General features: G+C 34.6%; 3 protein-coding genes across 4 annotated transcripts; 1 reads left to right on the top strand and 2 right to left on the bottom strand.

The window, feature by feature from the left end:
• Nucleotides 1-1979: 1979 nt before the first annotated feature.
• Nucleotides 1980-11245, top strand: LOC114369238 (vacuolar-sorting protein BRO1-like). Its single transcript, XM_028326429.1, has 8 exons — nt 1980-2857; nt 4912-5862; nt 5957-6046; nt 6203-6271; nt 9289-9429; nt 9817-9865; nt 10133-10236; nt 10424-11245. The coding sequence occupies exons 1-8, from the start codon at nt 2183-2185 to the stop codon at nt 10961-10963; spliced, it is 2619 nt and encodes an 872-aa protein (XP_028182230.1). The 5' UTR covers nt 1980-2182; the 3' UTR covers nt 10964-11245.
• Nucleotides 11246-12178: 933 nt separating this feature from the next.
• On the bottom strand, nt 12179-15424 carry LOC114370428. The gene is made up of 3 exons (XM_028327776.1): nt 15292-15424; nt 15121-15169; nt 12179-13890 (listed from the first exon to the last, which is right to left on the bottom strand). The coding sequence occupies exon 3, from the start codon at nt 13808-13810 to the stop codon at nt 12410-12412; it is 1401 nt and encodes a 466-aa protein (XP_028183577.1). The 5' UTR covers nt 13811-13890; nt 15121-15169; nt 15292-15424; the 3' UTR covers nt 12179-12409.
• Nucleotides 15425-17286: 1862 nt separating this feature from the next.
• LOC114372563 (tetratricopeptide repeat protein 5-like) lies at nt 17287-26014 on the bottom strand. Of its 2 annotated transcripts, none has more exons than XM_028330191.1 (13): nt 25703-26014; nt 23713-23822; nt 23506-23616; nt 22639-22696; nt 21840-21929; nt 20990-21084; nt 20732-20785; nt 20337-20474; nt 20028-20100; nt 19791-19905; nt 18371-18440; nt 17848-17919; nt 17287-17724 (listed from the first exon to the last, which is right to left on the bottom strand). In XM_028330191.1, exons 1-13 carry the CDS (start codon nt 25866-25868, stop codon nt 17608-17610), a joined length of 1269 nt encoding a protein of 422 aa, XP_028185992.1. In that variant the 5' UTR covers nt 25869-26014; the 3' UTR covers nt 17287-17607. The 2 variants fall into 2 exon arrangements, with proteins under 2 accessions (XP_028185992.1, XP_028185993.1); XM_028330192.1 differs by having other exon boundaries at nt 20028-20085; nt 25703-25922.
• Between the last annotated feature and the right edge of the window lie 254 nt (nt 26015-26268).

The raw sequence follows: 26268 nt of genomic DNA, 5'->3' as shown, positions 1-26268 counted from the left end.
AAGTAATATAACATTTTACACATAATAATAGCATATAAGATAGTAACTCAATATAGGTAGAATGTCTGAATTGGAGCCTTAAAGAATCTTATTAATAACATCCTGGATTTAACACTTACTAGTGCAATATAATTACTTGTAAACTAGTTTCATATTTATGTATAATTTAAATGAAAACATCGCAAAAAAAAAATAAAAGTAAAATAATATGATAATATCTATACTACTAATTTCATGCAACACAAGACTTGATTAAAAAAAAATCAAAAATACTTTCAAGAATCAAAATGACAATACGTAATTAAGTTTATCGATCAAAATATCAATAAGTGTTTGTGTTTAGGAATTAAAATGATAACAAATCATTAAATTTAAATAAAAAATCGAAAAGTCAACTTTTTGATACATAAGGGTCATATAAATAACATGTGACAATCAATTAATCAAATAGTTGACATATAACAAATATCATCATCAAAGGTGTCAAGTAGAAACAATTAATTGAGTTAACCAAAAAACAAAAAGTAAAACTAATTTGTTGTATTTTTTTAAAATTTGAGAACATTTTTTTTCATCCGTCAAGTATTTAATTATCAATGTCTAACAAATTTAAGAACGAAAACAAGTATTTACACTAAAATCTGAATTTAAACATTCAAGTATTCAATTATACACTTAATAAATTATATGTAATTTTAACGGAAAAACAACAATTTTATCATTTTAATACCACTTATATTATACCTTATGGTTGTTTAGTTTGTCATTTGGGATGTATCAAATATTATATTATTTATGATTAAAGTTTTATTTTGCTGTTATCTAACATGTTTTTTATAATACTCTCATATATTATCTAATCTTATTTTATTTTTATCATCAAATGAGTCTTCAAATCAAACAAAAATCAACTCGTAGAAGTCTTACTCAAATCAAGCAAGATTAACTTTAATAAAAAGATATTTATAGTCTTTATAAAAAATATTAAACCCCCATGGCCGAGATGAATATTGGACATGCAATGAGACAATGATAGATTTGACTTTTTACATCTTAATCCCCAGTAAAAGAATAGATGGATTAAAGTCTAAGGAATCCTTTGTTTTCATAGAATTTTACTGAATTTAGAGTAATGTGAACATTGAAATATGTATTTCCATATTTGTTAGAAAATAATTAAAAATATTACTAGACATAAATCATTTTCAATAATTCATTTTTCTTCATCTTTCTATTCCATTCCATGTAATGAGATGGAAACTTTATATTTCCGTGAAAATGTTTAAAATAACTTATCACTTTCTTATTATTCAATATCATTTATTTATTCAATTAATATTTTTATGTCAATTAAAAAAATTAAACTTTTTTCAGAAATTAAAGATATGTACCGAACATATTTAATAAGAATAAAATTTTCAATAATAATATTTTCAAGAACATTATTCCTCAAAATATAATAAAATATGTAAAACAAACGTCATCTAACAACATTTTATAATCCATATAGTGTACCTTCTTCCGTGGGATTTAGATTTTTCCTTCTCTTTTTGCAACAGATTGGATCACTCTTTATTAACGTTAATATGCTGATATATATTTTTTAAATTTTAGTATAATTTCTTAACTTATGTACTATACGATTGTGGTTAATCAATATTAAAATTTAAAGTAGATAGATACCTATTATTATTAATTTTTCCTTCTTTGCATGATCAAAATTAATTATTATTATTAACTTATCTATTTTTAAAGTTGTACTTCTAAAGAATAATAATTATATTAAAACTGTCTGACCGTAATCAGGTATTAATTGGACAGTTATTTTTTTAGTTTACTTTTTATTCACCTAGTTGTTATTTTTTTCCCCTTAAAAAACCGTGCATTGCACAAGGCCATGCTAGTTATTTTTTTATTTTTTTTGCATAAACTTAAGCGTTAAGAATTTTCCTGAAATAACAAGTTCCTGGGAATGACCTTCTAGCGTTCCATGAATCATAATAATAATTTAATAGTGTAATGTCCGAAGATCAAAACCCTCTGATGGGGCATCGTATTTGATTGGTCGGTCATAGCAATTAGCAACTCCACCCTTCAAACTTGAAAGGAAAAAAGGACTTTGGTTATCCACGCCACACCACGCTGTAATTAACTAAACTTTCTAGAATCTTCTTCTCTCGCCATGGCCGCGCCGTCGTCCTCCGCCGCGGCAAACATCATGCTGGCGATCTCCGAGAAGAAGACGAACAGTGTAGATCTGTATCGCCCTCTCCGCAACTACGTGGCCTTCCACTACTCGGAGCGAGAGGCGCAGAACCTCGAGGATGATCTCCAAACCCTGAAGCAACTCCGCTCCGATGTGGAGCGCCACTCCGATCCATCGCTCCCGGCGCGCCGTGATCTCCTCCAATCCTACTACAAATCCCTCTGCCTCGTGGAGACGCGGTTCCCTATCTCTTCCGACCCCGATCACGTCAACGCCCTCACCTTCGTCTGGTTCGACGCCTTCAAGCCCAAGCAGAAGGCCTCGCAGCAGAACATCCACCTCGAGAAGGCCTCCGTGCTCTTCAATTTGGGTGCCGTTTACAGCCAGATTGGTTTGTCCTATGATCGGAACACTGTAGATGGCCGCCGTCAGGCCTCCCACGCCTTCATCGCGGCTGCCGGATCCTTCGCCTTCCTTCGCGACAATGCTTCCCTGAAGGCCTCCGTTGGGAGTTCCACCACTGTGGATTTGTCCGTTGAGTGCGCCGGGATGCTGGAGAAGCTCATGCTCGCGCAGGCGCAGGAGTGCGTCTTCGAGAACACCATTGCCAAAGGGAGCACTCCCGGTGTCTGTGCCAAGATCTCTAGGCAGGTCCGGTGCTAGTTTGTTCTATGTTTTAACTTATAATCATTCTTTCACGTTTGATACTTGAGTTGAGTGATTATGAAGATGGTTGGTACAATTTCGATTTCGTTATTATAGTTTTGCTCTCATTTGTGTTGTTTTTTGATGTTGAAATGGTTTTTCTTTATGCATGGGCAATGAGTTTCAATGTATTAGGGGTATCCGCGCTTATTGAAGCTTTCTTATTCTTGCTTATCCTAATTGTTGTTTCAGTTTATGCATGGCAAAAGAGGGCATTAGAATGATCTTAATTCTTGACTATTTAGACAATTAGAAAAAAGTATCGAGACATTTATGAATTCCATTGAGTTTTCCTATGTGGAGCTCTTCGACGTCACTCACAAGTCACACCTTTATCCTTTGTGGAGCTCTTCGACATCATTCCCACCTGTATCCACTTCTAAAATGTTGCAGAAGTTATCCAACTATACAAGCTCACGTTGCTATAAGAATTCTCCCAATATGGCCAACATCCACGAACTTCAAAGCTAAACCTTTTTCTACTCTCTGAGTATAGCATGATTGAAAAAACAATGAACTCAGCAAAATTAAATACATCTTCCGGATGTGCAAGTTTGAATTTGTATAGCTGACAATCGTCTGTACCCATGGCAAAGTGACTTTGTAAGGGCATTGTGTTTTGAGTCATTTGGATAATCCATCCCCAACACCTGGTAAGCTTTTGAAATGGCTTTGAATATAGTTTCTGCTGTGTGATTTGGATTCTTACTCAGATACCATTCACAATTGACATGATAGTATGCTGTCTAAATCTCGGAGTGAGAAGCTTGTAATAGTCATCAGGAATAGGAAATTAGGGAGACTGATCACTAGGTGGAGGAGCGGAGGAGGAGGCTCCGCCAGGACTAACATGAGTGCCGCAAGAGGAAACATCACCTGTTGCGAAGAATGAGAAGCAGCGGTGTCAACATGAGATGAAGGAAGAGTAGCAGCGGTGTTGTGACTGTTACGAGCTTCTGCAAATCCTACTTTCACAATCCTGATGACTATTATGAGCTTCTGCAAGTCTGTAAGGTTTGCCTCGGACTCCGAGATCAAGACGACATAGTATTGTCTCGCCTGTGAATGATATCCAAGTAAGAATCCAGATCGAAGAGACACAGCAGAAGCCATGTTTAAAGTCATTTCTGAAAGCTTACCAGGTGCCGGGGTTGGATTATCCAAAGGGCTCAAAACACATTTATGAAATGGAAAGGCCCGTATGAAGTCATTTTGTCATGGGTACGGAGTCATTGCCAGCTATAAGTTCAAACTTGCACATTCGGAAGATGTATTTGCTGAGTTCATTGGTTTTTCAGCCATGCCATACTAGGAAAAGATTTAGCTTTGAAGTCCGTGGATCGCGCTGGCCATATTCGGAGAATACTTCTAGCAATATGAGCTTGCAGTTGGATAACTTTTCCAACATTTTAGAAATGGATATAGATGTGAGTGACGTCGTAGGGCTCCAAATAGGATGGGTGGGCGTATAATCCTTGGGCCAATATAATGGTTTTTAGAGGGCATACTCATTGAACAGGCATGATCAGTCCTTTCATGCATGGTAGAAGCTCCTTGGGGTTTCTTGAGTTCATATCGAGCTTTAGGACTGTGCTTTTAGCATTTGTGAATATGATACTTTTTATGCAAATGCTGCCAATTATGTGGCAACTTTGATCAATTATTTTTTGTAGATTGTCTAGTTGGGGACAGGTGGGTATTTGATTCTTAGGCCCAATATAATGGTTTCTAGAGGGCACACTCATTGAAATGGTGTAATCAGTCCTTTCACACCAAGTCATGCATGGTAGCAGCTCATTGGGGTTTCTTGAGTCCTTATCGAGCTTTAGGACTCTCTGGCGAGTGAAATTTTAACTATGAATCATGAATTGTGAGTATGCACCTTTGATGCAAATGCTGCTAATTGTTTGACTGCTTTGACAACTGATTTGTTGATCTTGTGACACTTGTTTTGTTTTTTGGCTGAGAACTGACTTGTATTTGAGGTATTGTACTTGTAGGTTGGGATATATTATGAGGAAGCTTTAGCTGCGCTCAATGTTGCACCCTTGAGCCAGCATTTTGATAAGTCCTGGATAGTTCACGTGCAGTTAAAGGCGGCACTGTTTTATGCGGAAGCTTGTTATAGGTATGGATTGGAGCTGCATGATAAAGAGGAGATAGCAGAGGAGATTGCACGACTGCGGAGTGCTGTTAATGTGCTGACTGAGGCGAAGAAGAGCTCTAAGGGTGCTGCAGCGCAAATTCTAGATGCAATTGGAAAGTTAGAGGCCAATATTAACCGGAACCTTGAAAGGGCAGTCAAGGAGAATGATAGGGTTTACCTCATGAGAGTTCCTTCACCAAGTTCATTACCGCCTCTTCCGGCATTTTCTATGGTTAAGTCCATGGTGATGAATGAGATGCTAGATGCAAGCAAGGAGAAGATGTTTGCTAGTCTTGTTCCAGACAACAGTGCAAAAGCCCTCTCCCGGTATACTGAAATGGTAGATGACGTTATAAGAACACAAGCTGAAAAGTTGCAGCAAGCTAGTGAGTTAACCCGAGTTAGGCTTAAGGAAATGGAGCTGCCCGAATCCATTCTTGCTTTGGAAGGAAATTTTACTCTACCAACAAGTCTCAAAGAAGATGTGGAGGCTGTGCAGATCAGTGGTGGCCCTGCTGGTTTGGAAGCAGAGTTGCAGCAACTTAAGGACCTAAGGAGGGTGAATCAAGAGTTGCTGGTCCAGACTGAGGAATTGTTGCAGAAGGAAGCAAGGGAAGATTCTCAATTTAGAAGCCAATTTGGCACAAAATGGACCAGGCCTCAATCAAGCACTTTGACCAAGAACTTGCAGGATAGGCTAAACAGGTTTGCAGGTAACTTGAAGCAAGCTGCTGAGAGTGATGGTAGGATTGAGCGTTCTGTTAGAGAACATTCATCACTCATGTCGATCCTTGATGCCCGTCCGGTAAATTGTTGAACTATTTGTTATAACTTGTCTGCTTCTCAGTGTCATCAGAAAACATTGTTAAGTTATTGAAACTCTGATTTTTTTTAATCAGATTGAATCTGCACTTCCAAGCTTGGCAAGGCCGATTATGTCTTTTGATCAAAATGAAGATGCTATTGTGGGGTCTCTCAAGCAAAGCTTGGTATGCTGGTTTTGGTCTTGCTATTGTTATATTATGATTTTTTACTTCTGAGAAATAAAATATAACCATTTCTTGAGTCTAAATTTTGCAGCTGTTGTTTTATGTCATAACCATAGTTTAATGTGCATGTTGAAATCTTTGTGCTTACTAATGCAGAGGCAACTAGAAACTCTAGGAGCTCAAAGGGCTGGTCTTGAAGATATGCTTAAAGAGATGAAAAGAAAGGTATAAGCACTATTCAAATAATTAGGCATTTCTTCTTGTAGAGACTAAATTTTCATGTCTTATCATCTGAAGACATGAAATATGTTTGTCTTTCCTTCAAATTATATGCATTGTTCATGCTCAACTTGGTTTTCTGGTGACATTCAATGATATTGAAGTAATATTACAAAGTTCTCTCCTGTTGTTTGCATATAATGTGTGCTTCTCCCCTTTCTGAATATACAACAATTAATGTCCTTTGTCCAATATGTTTTCTTAGGGTAATTAGGGATTACGCATGTGCAACATCCAAAAGTATATTAAACTATTCAGAATTTCATATTTTGCTGAGAGAAAAATAATGAATCTTAACTTCTGATACGAATCATGAGATAATCCATGATTGATATTACATAAACAAGCATAACAAATCATAGATATTTGTTAAAATCTCCCTTGATTTTCTTATCAACGGTTGAGATTCCTTATCATCATCTCTAAAGTGAATCACTCACTTTAGAGGAGGTAAAATCAACCTATTCTATCCATTGCAATGCAAACTGCACAAACTCTACCATGCACATGTCTGACGTGGGACAAACAACCTGGGGGATTTTAGTCCAGTATGTTATTTTTTTATTCCATTTTTATTGTAATTTCATGAGTTGCTCCAGTCCTTAATCCCAATCATGTGCTGTGTGAGGCTGATGAGAGTCATTATCATTGATGGGTGTGTTATTATTTTCATTATGGTAAACTATATTAAAATTCTATAGCTTGCAATAGTTGGGTATATTAGTGAATTGTGATTGTGCTTTCACTTTTGTCAGAATATTTTATTCATTGGTGATCATATGAAGCATAACCCTATAAGGTTGATTTAAAGCTGCAAAAGGTATTAAAATGTAAACAAAAGAAATAGAAAAAAAATTCCAACTGTAAATGTATATTGACAGCATGAGTAACCTGTACCTGTTATTAAACCCTATATTTATGTGGAGTTTGGTTCTCTATGGGAAGAAGCATTATTTTTTTTGTGGAGTGATTTTGTTTTTGTGATGTTATTAGGGAGCAACACGGGACTCAATGGTAGTAAAATATATTCATGTGTTGACTGTTGAGTGCAGAAGGAAAATATATTAAATGAAGTGTGTTGAAAGAGAGAAAAATAGATGCTGAAATCATGGGTCTTGACTACACAACGGAATCCGTTTTGTATAAATGCAATAAATACAAATAAATATAGGAGATAATATTCCTATTTACATGATACGATATACCTATTACAAAGATCCTAATTAAATAAGGAAACAAATCATAAAATATAAAAGAAAAATAAATCGTAATTGATCATCTTGGATACTCTAAAATATTCTAAGATATAAAAATGATATCATCAATATTTCTGCACAAAGTGTATAATCATTTTGTGTATGTTAGAGAACTGAATATGATTTTAAGCTTATGACTCCGAATCTATGTTGCATGGTATGAATACTATTATTTGAAATGATATCATACATACATTTTTTCTTTTAAAAAAATTTAGATGCAGGTATGCATTGTGTTAAATAAAATTGATATTTAAATGTAAAGAAATATAAAATTTATCCACTTGTGACCAACTTAAGTAGGGGTGTTCGCGGGTCGGTTTTGGCTGGTTTTAGTCAAATTCGGGATCCAACCCAATCAAATTTAGTCGGTTTGGTTCGGTTTTCATAATTTTTTTTAAACCCAACCCAACCTAACCCATTCATGAATGATTTGGTTCGATTTAGACCAATGGATTACCCATTTAAATTTGATTTTTTTCTTAAAACTACTATTTTATATCATGATTCTTTCAAATATCCAATACAATTAATACAATATTATTAAATGTCTAAAAGTAGTAAAATTGATTCATTTAATACCATCAACATAATATTCTAGAATAGACTAATACAAATTAAAACAAAATATTCTTCAACGAGATTTACTATAATAGTCTGTATCACAACTATTCCTTACTAACTAATTTCTTGCAATAAGACTTGATGTAACCAGATTTACTATAACCAAATTTGTTGCTACTAGATTTCAACACTAGTAGTCCCAACACTTGGAGTCCCAATGTTAACAGTATTTAAAGCCAAATCAAACAACTTTAAAAATTTTGATCGGTTCGGGTTTTGATCGGATATATAAATCTAAATCCGTGATCCAACCCATACACGAACGATTTTGATCGGTTCGGTTCGATTTTAACCTAAATACATAAATGATCCAACCCAAATTATTCGGATCGGTTTAAATCAATTCGGGTTTACGGATGACCCATACCCGTGAACACCCCTAAACTTAAGTCCCTTGCATTCTCCCTTCTCCTCTGCACCCCTTCCTTACATCCTTGTTGTCTGCCATCTCCTGCTCTCACCCTGCACCTTCCTCAGTCTGTCACATTTCAATATCAGATATGCAATAGTCAAATACACCACCAATTTGGCATGTATTTGTGCAACATAGGTGTAAAGGCTCTATTTTCACTTTGGGTCATGCTAATCAGTGCCTTGGTTAGTAGCACTTTTTAATATAAAAAAAGTTTCTCTTTTGATTTTTGGGCACCGTTTAGCATCAACCTTTCACTTTTTATTCTTGTGTACAGGCTTCTTCTTTCATATATTATTTCTTTCTTCTTATTCTAAGTAATTCAAATGTGGAGTTTTTATATCTATTGATTAATGTGAAATTCCCTCCATTCTTGTTATCAGTGTTCTATCATTTGAATTCACATTTCCCTACATGTGATGTGAAAAAGTGCTGAACTGTAATTAAGAAAGATAAACAGAAATCTATGGCATTTTTTTGTTTTAAACTTACATTCTTGTTAACTTATTGTGCAAGACGAATTAGTGGTTTGGGTTTGTTTTCTTCATTTAGGTTTCTAATGTTGTGGATATGAAGAAATTGCTGGGAATGTTTCCTTCTGTGCACTTTACCATTCACAAATCTATTATACACAAATATTTTTTTGCTTATATTTGTATATATATCTTCAGGATGATATATTACCAAAGTTGATGACATCCACCGGTTCTTATGATGATCTCTTCAAGAAGGAGATAGCAAAATATGACCATATTTGTGAAGAAATAGCTCAAAATATCGAGGCGCAAGAGCAATTGTTGCTGCAGATCCAGGTGCTTATCTCTGTATACCCGTAACCCATCTAAAGAGAACAAATGCTAATGCATATAAGAAAAGAAATATTCCCCTCTATCTTGTAGGTTTGTTTTTCATTATGTGGGACTATGTTGCTATTCACGCGGGACTATACTTAAGATTCTTGATTACCACTGCTAACGAATTCCCAAGTAACTACTTTAGCAGCAAATACAAGCTACCTTTCTTATATTTCATGCTTCTTGAGAGGGTGGACCTTACCTGTGAAACCAAAAAATGCAGATTATCTTCCATTATGGTTGAACACTTCCTTTCTAGGTGTTTGTATTTGCTTCTGATAGATGGTGGAGGAAGTGATGAATTTTAATGATGTGATTCTGATAATTGTTTGCCATTGTTCACAGGCTCAAAATGATGAGTTCTCTGTTATCTTCAATCTTGAAGATTACAAAGGTAAATCACATTTGGTTGTTTTCTAGATTGAATCTGGTTTTTATAACTAGCCTTCATGTTGACGAGGTTAAGTCTGTTTTTAGAGATTATGTTTAATACTGCACATAAAATTTTATGACTAACCAGTAAAAGAAAATTTTCTCAATTGTTGCATTAATGTACATGAAATTTCAGTTTTTGATTTTTCCATTCATTTTGTGCTGAATGCTCCAATTTGAGTGCACCCTGTATCATAGTTGACCTGATGGTTTCTTGTATTTATTTCAGCTTCACGTGAAAAAGCCTACAAGCAGATTGAAGCTGCCATAGCAAAATTTAGAGAAATAAAGGACAACATCAATGAAGGGTTAAAATTCTATGTTACGCTGCAGGTAAGAACTTATCAACTATATATGCTTTTAATTCTATTCTGTAAAAACTTGCTATTTTATTAATTGATTGCATGTTATCATCATTTTAATATAAATTGCTCCTGATATTTTTTGAATAATATGGTTTGACGATTCTATTTAAAATAAATATTATCATGCAATAATATGCAATTTCTTTGTTTAATAGGATGCAATCACAAATGTAAAGCAGCAGAGCAACGACTTTGTGATGACGCGGAACATCCAGTGCAGGGAAATGATTGAAGATGTTCAGAGACAAGTGGCTGGTCTGAGTTTCCAGGATAACAAAAACACAGGTGTTTTTAACAGCAACTACCCTTCAGTGGGAAGCCAAAATCAAAGATCCAATACACAAACAGATCCTCCTCGTCCCCAAACACCTTATTATCAGCAGCAGCCAGTTGAGCAGCCACCAATTCCCACCTATGGCCATCATCCCCCTCCCCCATATGGTGGTCCTGCACAGCATCATCAGCCTCCACCTCCATACCACATTCCACCATCATCAACTGCGCCATACCCACCCGCTCAGGTTCATCATCAGCCACCGCCAAACCATGAGTATGGCCAACCAGCATATCCCGGATGGCGTGGTCCATACTACAATGCACAAGCACAACAACCTGGTTCTGTTCCTCGGCCTCCTTATACCATTCCATCTCCATACCCTCCGCCTCACCAAAGTGGCTACTATAAGCAGCAATAGTGTTCATCCATACATCTTGTAGGATAAAGATAATATTCTTTCTGTTGTCATTATCTCTTGAATAAATGAGATTCAGCCCTTTATCTTATAAAAACCTTTTCATTGAGCAAATCTTTTGTAGTTTCTGTTTTCTTTCTTTATGGTTTACGTCATCATTGGATTGTGCATAGTTACTCTTAATACAACGTTGTATGTATAGTTTGTTTGACTTGTACTTTAAGAGGGAATTCTCCCACCAGTCCGAAGAGGAAATATAAAAGCTTTACTGGTGCATTTGTGACATAGTATCAAATATAATTATTTATTGTCGAGCCACATAAATATCTTATTATACTAACAAGTAACAAACACATACACGTACGAGACTATTCCTTTTGCATTATCAATCATTTGGGATGTATGGCGAACCAGGTTTGGATAAAAGTGAGGGTTAATGAGTGACGCAGCCGAAACGGCAATAATGTCCCATGGGGTATTGAAATGAGTGTTGTAAACTTCAGCCAACCATGTCTTCCATCTAGTTCTATAATGCTTTTGAATTTGATGCTTAACTGCAATATATTTCTTGCTGAAGGCCACGACATCAGTGGAGATATTGTTACAGTACATTTTAGTTGGCAAATCATCACCCAATTCATTAAAGAAATTGGCCAAGGCTTCGTCGCTCCCGAGCAAGTTTTGAAATACACCATTTAGTCGGAGCTCCTTCACATCTTCAGCAGTGTCGATCAATGAATCCATGAAACAATATATATATCAATTGTTGCACATGGATTGATTATTATGTGCAGCTGGAACCCATTGTCCTTCCAATTCATGGCATCACGCCAGCTCCTTCTCTTTTCTCTGGAATGAATTCTCCCACCAATGCACCAGTACAGTAGCACCACATGCCACATGGTCACCCTTTCTTTCTTCTATCGTTTCACACCTTTTCTTTTGCCAATTAATCCAGGCGTTTAGATTTCAACTGGTAATGCTATTTTTATATATATTATATTCATAAAAACAAGGTAATCCCTTAATCAGAATGACCAGTTTTATTACAAAGACATTGAATAATTAGCAAATTATGGCATTAAATAATGTTGCTTTTAATTTGAGGAAAAACTTAGGAGAAAAAAAATAATAATAAAAAAGAATGAGAGTTTTATTTGAAACGACTAACACATGCATTTTTTTATTAAATAAACTTCATATTTAAATACATTTAAATAATTGAATAAAATATCATATTTCATTATTCTAAATTATTTATTGTAAACGAGAATATCTTTTGACAGCACCGTACCTAACACTTATACTAACACGCTTTGATAGATCCTAACCCTAAAAATCATTATTTGATTTTGAGGGTCATATGGAGATCACCTTATTAACAAAAACATACACGCATGTATGCATGCACATGATCGAGAGTACGCCTGTTCGTTCCTGGATTTTGAATCATTTATTGGGATGTATGGTGAACCAAGTTTGGAGAAAAGAGAGAACTAATGCAAGTAATGCAGCCAAAAAGGCAATTATAGACCACGGGGTGCTGAAATAAGTATTGTAGCCTGTAGCTAACCATCTCCTCCATCTGTTTGAGTAATGCTTTTCAATTTGGGTCTTCACCTTAATATATTTCTCGCTAAAGGTCACGGCACGGGAGTGGAATTTGTCAAAGAACAGGTTAGTTGGCAAATCATTGCCCAATTCGTTTATGAGATTGGCCAAGTCTTCGTCACTTCTCAGCATGTTTTGTATTACACCACTTAACCTAAGTTCCTTCACATCTTCCGCATTGTCAATCAATGAGTCCATGAAGGAAAAGAACGAACAACATTCAAATCTGCAATGCACATCTGGACACATCTCGTACGCTATGAGGTTCCGAAATATATAAGGTGTAACGTCATTGAACATCAATATTGGAAGCCTCAATTCTCCTCCATTCCATTTAGAGTTGAAACGAATATTACTCCATGCAATTGAGTTTCCCCTAGGGGAATTAGGAGGCTTTACTTGAATCCCTATTCTTTTCAAATCTCGTATGTTTTTGTAAGTATACCAACCAACATCATGGTGTTGTTCATTATTCCCTTCATCTTGGTATGGGGATATAGTATTTACCTCCATGTGATTATGTGGGCTAATCAATATTGAGCGATAATAATCAAGTATGTGAATTGCTTTATGATTGTGAATTGAGACCACCACGTTTCCATATCGTTTGGATTCACCCAAGACACAAAAATTGAGGAACAAATCATCCAAGTCACTCCCTTTCTTTTTGCTTAGCATTTCAAGCAATTTTCTCGGAAGTTGATTCTCCAACAGCCACATATCTCTCCACATTTGCATCAATTGGTCAAGCTCAAGGTTTAGTGCTTCTGGATGCTGCATGTCAATATTCTCCATGAAATAGAGCAAAGAACATCCGTCCACAAATAACATCCAAGCGAGGTAATTGTCATTGCTCTTCCATCCTAATAATATTGTATCCTCATCAAACAAGTTTTTCAATTCTTTGATATCATCTTTTATCCTTTTAAGCAAAAATTGGGCCACTTGGTTGGTATCTTCATTGATGTTTTCATGGTATTTCGTGACAAACTTTGATGTCCATAAAAGCTTATAATCCTCTCCTAGCTTCAGGCTTTCATTGTTGTGGTTGTGGTTGTGATGGATGGGACCAAGTGATATCAGCTTTGGCGAGCAGTACTTAGTAAACTTCTTGTTTTGTCGCAACAAAAGAGGTACCCTTTGGATCTTGGGAGTTAAGATTTGATTCTTTTCTTTAAATCTTTCTTCTGCCTCTTTTAATTGGGCAAGCCATCTAATTTCATCTAATTCCATGATCATTGCGCACTGTCTAACGGTTGAGGAGTTAATTGACAGGTCTTCAAAATATTTGTTAAAAACTTGTAAATTATAGGCAAGACCTACAAGTAAAATAAAATAAGTTTATATGCAAGAATTAAAAATAAAATAAAAAGGAAAAACTCACCACTACTTCGAGATTTGCTGAGACTTTGAAGTTACGGCGAACATGAACCAGTTAATCCTATCTTTTGGTTTTTCCTTTCATTTCAAATTTTTTAAATGATTGACACACACCCTAAAATATCAAAAAATTAATTGTACTTTTAATCTTTTTATCATATTTAATATGTGATTTTTTTTGTCTTAATAATGTTGTTTCAAATTTAAACCATGCATAATTTTTCCATCGTGACGAAAAATCCAACCTTTTTAATTACTACAATAAATCATTCTATGAATTTTTTTATTGTATATTTAAAAAACCCATTTTTTTCACAATATCTTTATAAATTGAACCTAGTAAACCATTTCTTTTACTCAAGATTCACCAATCGATACATCATATTTCACTTTAATATAAGAACCTCATGTTTCCCTCTTCAAAACTTTAACCTTAAATCTTACAATATCCTTCACATTCTATTATTTTTTTCTACGTCTTAAATTATTTTCAATCTCAAACTTCTCTTAACCTTCTTATTAGGTAAACAATAAGAATTTAAGGGTTATGTAAGAGAAAGTGATAAAGGAACTTCGTTGTAACGATAAAGATATATGAACAAAATTCAAGCAAAACACTATTAAGTTATAAACTAATTAATATTGACATTAGCTATTTGGTAATTTTCATTTATTTTAGTTTTAAAGCTTCATTCAAATTAAAAATTATGAATATATAAACATAATTTAATAATGTCAATTTACACTAAAATAATTTAATTAAATAATTGAAAATATATATAATATATGATACTTTAAAGTTACTTACCAAGGTCACACGTTATTGGCTGTCTAAATGAATTTAAATTCAAATTTTTTAAATTTTTTTAAAGTAATGATACACATTATTTTTTATTTTTAAACATTTCATTAGTACCTTTTATTTTTTTTTCTATCTTTCTCTTTCTATCAAGTTATAAATTTTACTTATGTTTTTATTTTCTCTTTAGGTGTTGAATATCGAATATTTTTCATTTCTTAAATATAATCTAAGATAAATATTTTATATTAATAACATGACGATCACTTAAAAAAAATCACTTAATAATCAAATTATTCCCTTAAAATTTCATATGCAAAGAACAAAAAACCCGTGAAAGCCAAGTGAAACTCAAACGTAAGTGACGCACCTGAATTAAGCAAGACTCGGAAGAGAATCAGATATTAAATCTTTTGCTGCTGCATATACACACAGAATTAATTCAGGCCAAGTTGATCAAAACAATAATTTCATAAGCTAGAAAACCATGCATCCACAAAACATATTAATTAATTGTTAATCGAAGAAAGTAGAAACCAACCTCTACGAGTGTGAGTCATGGAGTGAGAGCTTGAGCTTGAAGGGAGCACTAAGTATTAGTACTATATGTAATAAGAGCGTTGGAGCTTCGGCCTGCAATACCGTAAGTATTAGTACTATTTGTTAGACTTCTTGCAACATGGTCATGCATGTACGGACAAATATATTGAACATGCAGGTTGCAAGACGCAGACAAAGACAAATATTAAACATTCAAGATGCAATCACGGATAAGGGTAAGTAAAAATTATTAAACTTGCAAATAGCAAGACTCGGACAAATAAAGGGAAATACTAAACTTGCAAGTTGCAATCGAAGTCATGGGTAAATAATTAAAAATATTAAGCTTAACTCACATGGAAGTTTATGCCTGTATAATCATGTAATGCATTTTTTTGTTGCTGTAAATTAATAGCTTACTTTTCCACAGTGGCCTCACTCATTTAACTAATCATAAGGAGCATCATTAATTAACTTCAAATTTGGTTTTGTTTCCTGGCTTATACAGTGAAATGGCGCTAATTGAAGGCCCTTGTCCTCTTGTTGGTCTTAACTCTTTAAGTATCCCAAACGGTTTTAATGGTGGCAAAGGAGAAACGGAATGTTTTAGAACTTCGAAATTAAATTTGTAATTTGCAATTTCTAACATGTTCATAAAAAAATTGCTATTCAAAACCGAGTCTTCAATTATTTAGATAGTACGTACCACACCTATTCAAAACTGAGTCTTAACTCTTAACAAATGTCTATAAAATATCATATAAAAATTAACATGGACTATGATAATATAAAACTACCTAATAATTTGCCTCTTGTCCATTGTCTTTATTCTTTTATTTCCCTGTTTCTTGCAAGACGCTATTTCTCATTATAGTGAGTCATTGGTTGTTGTCCCTTCACCATCACTTCATCTTTTTTTTTTTTTGCAATCCTGCTTCCACCAGATGCACTGATAGGTGTTACATTGGTTGTTGTCCCTTCACTATCACTTCATTAATAAAGCGTAAGCCATTACAACGAGATCAAGTATGAAGCTGAGTGAGAAAAATTAATAATCAGTGACCTAGTAAAAAAAATCAAAATTTGAGAAAGAGCATTATTATGTAAATTATGTCCTCAGTTGAGTCCTTTCAAAAAAAATGTTGTCAGTTGAGTAAATTATCAATTTAGTCCACTTTTAAAAATTACTTATTCCATACATCTTTTTCAAATTACCAAAAGTAAGTTGTATTTGTAAATCACAGCTTTGCTTCTTTTTTTTTTTTTTATATTTCTAACAATTTATAAACTGTTAAATATTTCTTACCATCTTTAATCGCAAGAAATGGTTTCCGTCAGAAAATTAAAGAAAGTTGTACTCTATAGTTCATGAATATGACTTCCCAATTTAGTAAATTTCATTAAAAATGCACTAGATTAAATTTTAGAATTTTTTTTACACCAATAAGATAAAGTATCATACAAGAACACTCCATAAAAATATTATAACAAGTTTAAAATTCATAAAAAAAAACCCACTAAAAAAATAAATAATCCAATTATCCAACAAGTGGCTGTTAGTTTTGAATACAACTAGATTAGCCGTGTGAGCGGCTATTAACTAACTCAATGATTCCCTTTAAACTATTTACTTGAAGAAAGGACCCTGTTCTTCAATAATTCACTCCAAAGAACTTTTCGGTAGATGTGTGATTAAATGAAGTTATATCACACTTTCTAGTTGAAACGTGGTAAAGGAATTATGGTAAAGGGCTGAAATGTAACGAAAAACTATAAATAACTGAACTTAAGTAAAGCTGCAAAGGAAATAAATGACTGGAAAGAGAGAATTTTGTATTGATTTTGTCTAGGACTCATAAGTATGAATTTCTCTTATTTATAACAGTATTGTTTATTTGAGCATGTAAAAGTATTACGCAAAGCTAAAAAGTTTCTTTTCATTTTTATCCCCCTTTATTTTTCTCGCCAAAATAGAGGGATTAAAAAAGATGAAGCATGTGCAAGATTAGAGTTTGATACACAACAAACAAGATTTTTACATAAGCATGCTGTTAAAAGCATAGAAAACATCACAGGAGAATCTTAAACTATCATATTCAACAAATGCAAAAACTTGACGGACAAAATAAAAAACCAAATGTAAAAGTTTCCTCTCAAGTTTTTTCTTTTCCTATTATCTGATAGTGACCCATGACTTGGGCAAGAAAATTCACATGTATAAAATGTATCAACTAATCTATTTACTCAATGAATACACAGCATCCAACACCAACAGCCGGAAGACATGTAGAACTCATCTAATTCAGCAGTGGCCTTTTCAGGGTTTATGTTGAGCATATATTGAGGTACGAATAGCTTGTTGAGGAGTCAAAGCTTTTCCATTTACAAGCACTTGTTCATAGAAATCCAGGCGTATAGATTTGAACTGGTAACGCTATTTTTATATATACATAAAAACAAGGTAAACCCTTAATCAGAATGACCAGTTCTATTGCAAAGACATTTGGAATTAGCAAATCATGGCACTAAATCAAGAATATCTTCGGAGTATGCGTACCTTCTCCTTCCAGGACAAATCAACATCACGAAAATAAGGGTCAAGCAATGTTAGCTGATCTCCTTCTTTAATCTGGATGATAAGGGCTCAGTTAACTATAAAATAACTCTTTAATTGATGAACCATAGCAGTAGGAAATTAAAAAATAATCAACTAAAACCTGTAAATAAGTACTCACTTAAATGGAGAAGAGAGGGAAAAAATATTAATATAATTTTGAGAGGTCTATATCAGCACTAGTAAAGCTGCAGACTTCATTGCATATGATCACATTTTTGGTCATTTCTTTTATCCCTTTTCATGTATATGGTTATCAACCCTCTCAGCACATGACAAATTTTATGGACCCATGGCACGAAAGTCCATATGCTTAAGCATAAAGATGAAATTTTATTAGAGATGAGAAATAAGGAACCACGTAACTGATTTACCACCCTTGACATTTATCCAAAGACAAATTTATTTCCACTTTTGAAAAAGATAATATGAGAAAATGAAATGAAACTTCAGCAGCAGTTCTTACCACATCAGTACGTACACCATAAATCGAGAGTACAAAGCAAGATCGATTTGAATCACAAAGCAAATAGTATCTGCACAATGACAACGACAAGATTATCAGGTTTCAATAAACAATTCTCAAGACATTAACATAAATATGTGTTTGTATTTTAATTTATTCTAATAAATATTATCATTTTTTTTATTTGTCATTGTATCCCCCTGAAACAATATTCCTGGCCCCAAGTCCCCCACCATGGTGAAAATTGAAAAGCTCCCTTTCCAAACCACCCTTACTCTCCATCCACTCTATAACACCTTGATCGAATCATATTAAAATGAGAGTGATCCAAAGGTTGTGCAGGTATGAGATTGCACAGCTGGGGATGACTTAAAAAAATTAATTGGTACTATTTATACCAACAAAATGCATTTACTTTTTGGTAGCCTATAACTTAAGAACTACACAGTTAAGCATGCTTAGCTTAGAGTAGTAATGGGATAGATGATCTTCTGGGAAGTTTCTCAAAAGTGTGAAGACAAAACACGCTGAAAAAGTTGTGTTGATTTGTGAGGTCAGTTATTGATCCGGGAAGCAAGCAGAGCTGATTTTCAAGGTCTCAAAAAAGGCTACTTATGGAGGGTTCTGATCAACAAGAATGTTGAGTGAAGTGCAACCGCGTGAAGTGTTGTAATGTGAGAGCTGCCAAAAAATCGAAAATCAGGAATGTTACAAATGGTATCAAAGCAAACATCTCTCCTAGTATGATGTGGTTTGAGAACGAACCAGACAGAAGCTGGTGGGCATGTAACACCCCAATCGAATCATACCAGAATGAGAGGGATCCAAAGGTTGTACAGGTATGAGACTATACAACTAAGGATGACTTAAAAGAATTAATTAGTAATATCTATACCAGTAAGATGCATTTACTTTTCGATAGCCTATCACTTAAGAACTCCACAGTTAAGCATGTTTGACTTAGAGTAGTCATGAGATGGGTGACCTTCTGGGAAGTTTCCCGAAAAGCGTGTGAGTGAGGATAAAATGCATTGAAAAGTCTTGTGTTAGTTTGTGGGGTTAATCATTGATCCTGGAAGCAGACAAAACTGATTATCGAGATCTCGAAAAGGACTACTAGAGAGGGTTCTGGCCGATGAAGGATTTTGATCAACAAGGATGTTGAGGCATATTATGGAGAGATTATTCAATACATTGGGTGTAATAAAGTAATGAACCATTTCCAAAACAAGATGTAAAGGGGAATGGGACATTCCATTAGGTCAACAATTGTAGATAGAGCATTTGTTCTTTCTCTTTCTGTTCGTTCAATAAAATCTTTCATTGGTTCATAATAAACTCACTCCACTACTTCTAACGAATGTGTTTATGGAAAAAATTATATATAGTTGATAATACTTTTCAGGAGTAGAGGACTTACAGGGGAGCAACGCTCTCACTCCTAACAAAGAAAAAAACTTTCCCTTCAACTGCAAGAGCTCTATTTGGACCCTCTGATAAAAGGTCTATGGTAACTCTTCTGTATGATGATTTCACTTGCACCAAAAGGTAGACATGAATCAATTCAGAGTATTAGTGAAACATAAAGATTTAAGCACAAGCTCAGTAGAAGTCAAAATGGACCATGAACTGAAGCCTAGCTCAGAAAAGTGCTTACAATCAACAGCAACCAATGATGATGCCAAAGATGCCATTCGCTTAGCTCTTACATGTCCCTGTACATAATAAAACTATATATAAACCAGCAGCCTCTAAGATGTTGACTAAAACCCATTTAAAAAATTCCTGGTACTTGGGGACAGGGTAGAATAGATTGTAATGTTTCTTGAAGTTACCAGCTTCTATCATGAAAAGAATCCTCCGTGCAAGAATATCAAGCCATAGAAAAAACCTATTAATAATGCTTCAACAAATTACTAGCTTAAATTACCACTACATAGCCAAAGGTAATTTTTCATTTCATTACCTTCAAAAGATTGTCCACCTTGTCAAGTAAATTGACTATCTTCTGAACCTCCTCTACAGCATTGAGACCTGGATCCTTTAAAGCAGCAGCCTCAAATCCACTAAGGGCCCTCTGGTAGTTCTCTAGATATTTGTTAACCTATTACAAATTATTTAGACAAAAGGGCAAAACACCGCTCAATACACTGTTTATTCATAGTAAGTGTAGCAGCCCTATTTCTATTATATAATTTTGAGGTTTAAATATTATTGTTTTCTATTCAGGAAGGTGGAACTGATAAATATGACAGCCAAAATACAGGAGAAAAGTAAGTTGGCTTATTCAATATCCAACTCTTCTCTAATGAATACTTGAGCACAATGAAACACAGTAAAAGGATCATAGATGCAACGTACAGTAGCACCATTAAAAAATAAATCTGGATTGGACTTCATGCTTTCATCTTTCTCCTGGTACATATTAACGAAACATTAGGTCTTCCATTCCAATTCGTAAATGACAATCCTATTCACCAATAAATATTAGATACAATAATAATCTCCACGTAGAAATGAGTATAATAAAAGTGACCAAAAGGAAGATGCATTCCTATCGTATGCATATTATACATTTCTATCATATGCACATTATAAATCATTCCTCTTCATACTCACAGCATTTTGATATGCTTTTAAAGAATGTAAAAGTTTGGTATGATCCCAAGCTCCAGTGACAAAAAAACTTGTAAGGCATGCATTTCCAAGATTATCTGTCAAGGAGATTAGAAGTTATAAGATCACAGAGATTGCATCATATTTCTGAACAAAAAAAAAAAACAGAATGAAAATTTAAAGGTTGCTCCATTTTTCTCAAGTGTTGTTAAAGTTCGGCCAGACATCTGAAAGGTCCCCTTAAAAACCGATTCTTAAGGGGGTGGCCTACCCAGCTATATAAGCACTTACCATGCTCGTTAACCACCCGATGTGGGACTTGCAACACACCCCCTCGAGCCAGGGCTCGTCACCACAAAGCGAGGGCTAGCGGCACTATCCACACCACCGGGCAGAACTGGCTCTGATACCATGTTAAAGTTTGGCCAGGCATCCGAAAGGTCTCCTTAAAAATCGGTTCTTAAGGGGGTGGCCTACCCAGCTATATAAGCACTTACCATGCTCGTTAACCACCCGATGTGGGACTCGCAACAAGTGTTCTATTCAGTTACAAACCACATTTTTAAGAACAAACAGTGATAGTATCTTAGGACAGACGGAGAAAAGAAAATTGGTTTCTTATACTTGAGATCAGAGAAAAAGATATGAGAAACTGTGTTTTCTGTTTGATTCAAAATGTAAAAGGGATACACAAATATATAGATACAAGATAGGCTGAAGATAAGGAAAAATAAGCTAAATCTAAAAATATGTTTACATGTAAATCTATCAGGGTATATGCCAAATACTTTTCAATAGCAAAGAAAGATTCATTTTTTTAAATGTCATAGCAATATCTTGTTTGAGAACTTACACCAAGCATTCCCATCCTTGACATCCAAAGTGATTGCTTCCTTGGCATGTTGAATGCTTTCCTCAACCAGCTCTGCTTGATTCTCTGCACCTGAGTTCATAGAAATCACAGTAATAAAGCTCTACTATTAGGTAGTTTTCTAATAAGAACCCCGGGAGAACCATACCACAAAAGCTAGCCATTATAGTTGGATAGTCCAAAGCCTTATAAAGCTCACACTAGAATCACATGTTCCAATGTGGGACTCAAGTCCTATACCTTGTAATTGGATCCTAACATCCCACCATGCTCTGTAGCCTTGGCACTCATGCAGGCTGGCTATGCACTAGCCCTTTGACTAGCCCCAGGCAAACATTGCAATGTTAGGGTCACCACCCACTCTACTCATTTGCAGCTGAGAGACAAGGTGGAAGTTTTGATACCAATTGAGAAGAATCATTGGAGAACCACACAATGAAAGCTAGCCACTGTGGTTGGAGAATCCAATGCCCTATAAACCACATGTAATAATCTCATACATCAGATGTATGAGATCCAATCTCATATCTAGCAATTGGATCCCAACATTTCCCATTCTTGTTTTCTCCATTAAAATACAAAAAAGTCCTTATTCTATTCATGTGGTAGGAAACTTAAAAGATATACACGGTTACAGATGTAAATACAAAAATATTATAATCCCTTCCTCTCTTTACATTCCCTTTCCTCCATTCTTTACCTGCCCCACTTTTCCTCTACCATTGGACTATCATCCCCAGCTTTTCATTCAAAGAAATAAAAATGCTAACAGATCCCTTACCTTGAGACATTTTTCTTTTAAGCATTGATAATTGACAAAGTATCTTTTTGTTAGGACCCTGCAGAAATAACAAATACCCATCATCACTTATCATTTCACTAAATGGAATCTCAACTATAGCAAATTAAAAATGAGACTCGGCAGAAAATGGTTACGTCATATTGGTTTCCCATAAATTTCCCTTATTTGTATCAAAATATTGAATATTGAATATATTTGATATTAAAAATAAATGTCTTCCCTAAAAGCATATCATCTACAGATACACGTCTAATACCATGACATCAAGAACCAAACTATCGTGTCAACTGTCAAGAAATCACCATGATTTGCAAGAGATACATTACTTGATTTATATATTTCTATTTAAAACTTGTATTCTATACAATTGCTACCCCTGCAAATTAATACATGCTTGCTATCCCCAACAAAAATTTATAGGAAATATTGGATCAAGAAATGAAATGAACAGGCTATTCCTTGTACACTGCTGACAGGCAGAGTGGAGGTGGAATATATTCCTTGAAATAGATCAATATTCAAATTCAACCGTGATTTTTTCGCCACCTATTTAGTAACGGAAAAAGAAGGGTTCACCTCACTTTTTAGTTCCCACATTTCACAATAAAGGGAAGGAAATATTGAATTTCATTATTTTAATCTCTTAAAAACAAGAAATTTTATTCAAATTAGAAGGAAGAAACACATAGAAGGAGTTAGTAATATATAACATCCTCCTGAACAAGGAGACAAAAACAAAACAGAGAAAATAAACCAAGCTTGATTGTAAATATTCTAAAATGGCTACTTTAGTATCAATCATGTAGTGTAACTTGTGAGTCATTGAAATCTACTCTTGATGCTAACCTTGCCTAATGCAAGACTGAGGCAGTTTTTTGCAGCAGTTAAATCTCCTTTCTTCCAAATGCAATTTCCTAAACATAGCCAAGCATCTGCAAGAGATGGGTTTAACTTAACCTGGTCCATGGAAGAGACAATTACAATTTACAATCATTTAAACATCAATAGAAAGACAAGCTAAATCAAAGAAACTAACAATTAAATCTTGCTTACAGCTTTTGATAGATGATCCTCAGCTTCTTTCCTATAGTTAGGAAATACATCCAGCATCTTCCCTCTAAGATATTCAAATGTTGCACGTTGCATAGGTGATTTTCTTTGTTCTGGCACAGGTGACAATTTTATTAACAAAATTTATCAGAAATCAGCAGAAGTATTGATCAAAAGTAAGACAGTGGAAGATGCCATTCTAAGTAACTGAGTCTGAGGCAGAAAAAAAAAACTGAAAAGTAATATGAAAACAAAATTGTGCATACTTCAATGTAAACAATATCAGTTTCTCCACAAGCACACTTTTTCATACACTATAAAACATCACAGTCTTACAAACACTGATGGAGAATATAGGAGGAACAAAAAGACCTATAAATGGTTTACATTTATTTGGAATAAAAAACATATAATAGAGTACCTAGAGAGGTTCTATGGAAGTGTAAGACAAGAAAGGCGTCAAGATTGCTTACATTTGAGCAATCAAAGATATATATGAGGGAGTTACAACTAGTGTAAGAACATAAGGTGGAGATACAGAAGATTTCCCTATAACTATAGGTGTGCAACTTTGAGCCCTTATCTTTTCATCTTGGTTTGGGACATGCTTACAGAACATATTCAAGAGTCAGTACCATGGTATATATGCTTTTTGAAGATGATAAAGTCTTTGTGGAAGAGGTGAGAGTTTGAGACAAGAAATAATGGAAAGTTAGAGATATGCAGATTGGAGACAAGCCTTGGATGGGAACACGTGGATTTTGCCCAAGTACAAGTAAGACAATGTATAATGAATTCAGCAAGAGACACAATAACTCTAATTTAGAGGTAAATGTAGGGGAACGTACAATTTCACAAGTAGAACATTTTAAGTACCTTCAGTCCATCATACAAAATGAATGAGAGACAGAGAGTGACAACTACCAGGGGATCCAAGCAGGGTGGACAAAATGGAATAATCCTTCACAGGTGATATGTGATAGAAAAATACCACTCTAAGCTTAAAGGAAAATTTTACCACATACCTATAGGCTATAAGACCTGCAATGCTATATGGAACTGAATGCTGAACTTAAAGGGAAAAGAAGACTTAGTTTTTGTTGTTATAATGCATCACAATATAAATATTTAAAAACACCTTTAGCTAGTTGAGTCTACATCTTTAGGGTAGTGTAATGACCACTACGGCTAATTGCAGTACTGTACCTTCCAATGATTAAAAAATGATAAGAAAAAGAATCTCCATTTTAATACATCTCTACGTTAAAAAAACAAAACAAAAAACTCTTCTTTATTCTCAACCTCTTTCTCTTTTATTATATGGTACCAGAGTTTCTACACAGCCTTATTTTCTAAAAATGCTTAGGTAGACACAGTTGTACAAGTAGTTTGTGCATCCAACCAATAGAAGTTAGAAAATGACAACTGGTGTTTAACAATTGGGCTCCACAAAATAGACTTCCTAAAGTGAATGCTTCTATTGATAACGTCTGCCTAAAAGACAGATTGTATTGTACTACATCATGTCTGCCCTAAAAATTTGTCATTACTAGTCACTTTAAATCTTAACCACGCTACTCTAATGTATAAAATCTGTCTTCATTGGAATTATCCTCCTAGCTATTGGAACTGCGATCATTGAAGTAGGTGATCACAAGTTACAAAACCTTTTATGCACAACTAATGTTATCTAACACAAGCATTAACATAAGCATCACATTCATCAGTGTCATTAGCTCCTCGCCCTTCCTGCGTTGCAATCATCCTAAACGCATACCCAAAAGGGGAGGGAGGTATAATTTCATAAATAGAAAAGCAAATTAAACCAAAACCCCAGGAAAGAAAGAAAGAAAAAAAACTCCCGTGGTGATAACACAGTGCAGTGAAGAGTATAAACCAAAGGGGTTGTTGAAGGAGCACGAGAGAGTGATACCCTTTAAGGAAAAGGAGTAAAAGAAAGTTTTTTTTATGTGGGGATTGGAAAGAAACTGACCTGGGGGAATGGAATCGAGGAGTTGAAGAGCAAGATCGGATTCGTGTTGCAACTTGGAGATTCTGTCATCGGGATTGGGTGGGAAATAAGTGTCTCGAAGATGGTAAAGATCTTCTGCTGCTCTTGCAGCTCTGGATAACGGTTCTTCTTCTCTGGGATTACTCATCTCACTCACTCACTGAAGAAGAAGAAGTAGAAGACAGTGATGGATGCAATTGCAAATGCACCCGTGTGTACTATGGTCTACTACAGTGTTAATACTGACTCATCTCCCAAAAACTAACAACAATTTCAGTCATATTAAAGAATTCAACCCAGTGATTGATTAAAATAGTGTTATAGTTGATTCTTTGTCTTAATTAGATGAAAAAAATTGTGATTGTATAAAAAGAATTTAATCATTGACAAAATGATAATATTTCATACTAATAATATAATAAAAAAATATTCAAGAATTGAGCCAAAAAAAAATGTAAATTCCAAAAAAATATTATCATTTCTCTCCCTCGGCCTCTTTTGCCCTAATACCCTTTTTTTTCGCTGAATTTTTGCCCTAATGCCCTTTG

Source organism: Glycine soja, chromosome 10, assembly GCF_004193775.1.
Source record: "Glycine soja cultivar W05 chromosome 10, ASM419377v2, whole genome shotgun sequence".
Lineage (NCBI taxonomy): Eukaryota > Viridiplantae > Streptophyta > Magnoliopsida > Fabales > Fabaceae > Glycine > Glycine soja.
This window is presented reverse-complemented; position numbering and strand designations above follow the sequence as displayed.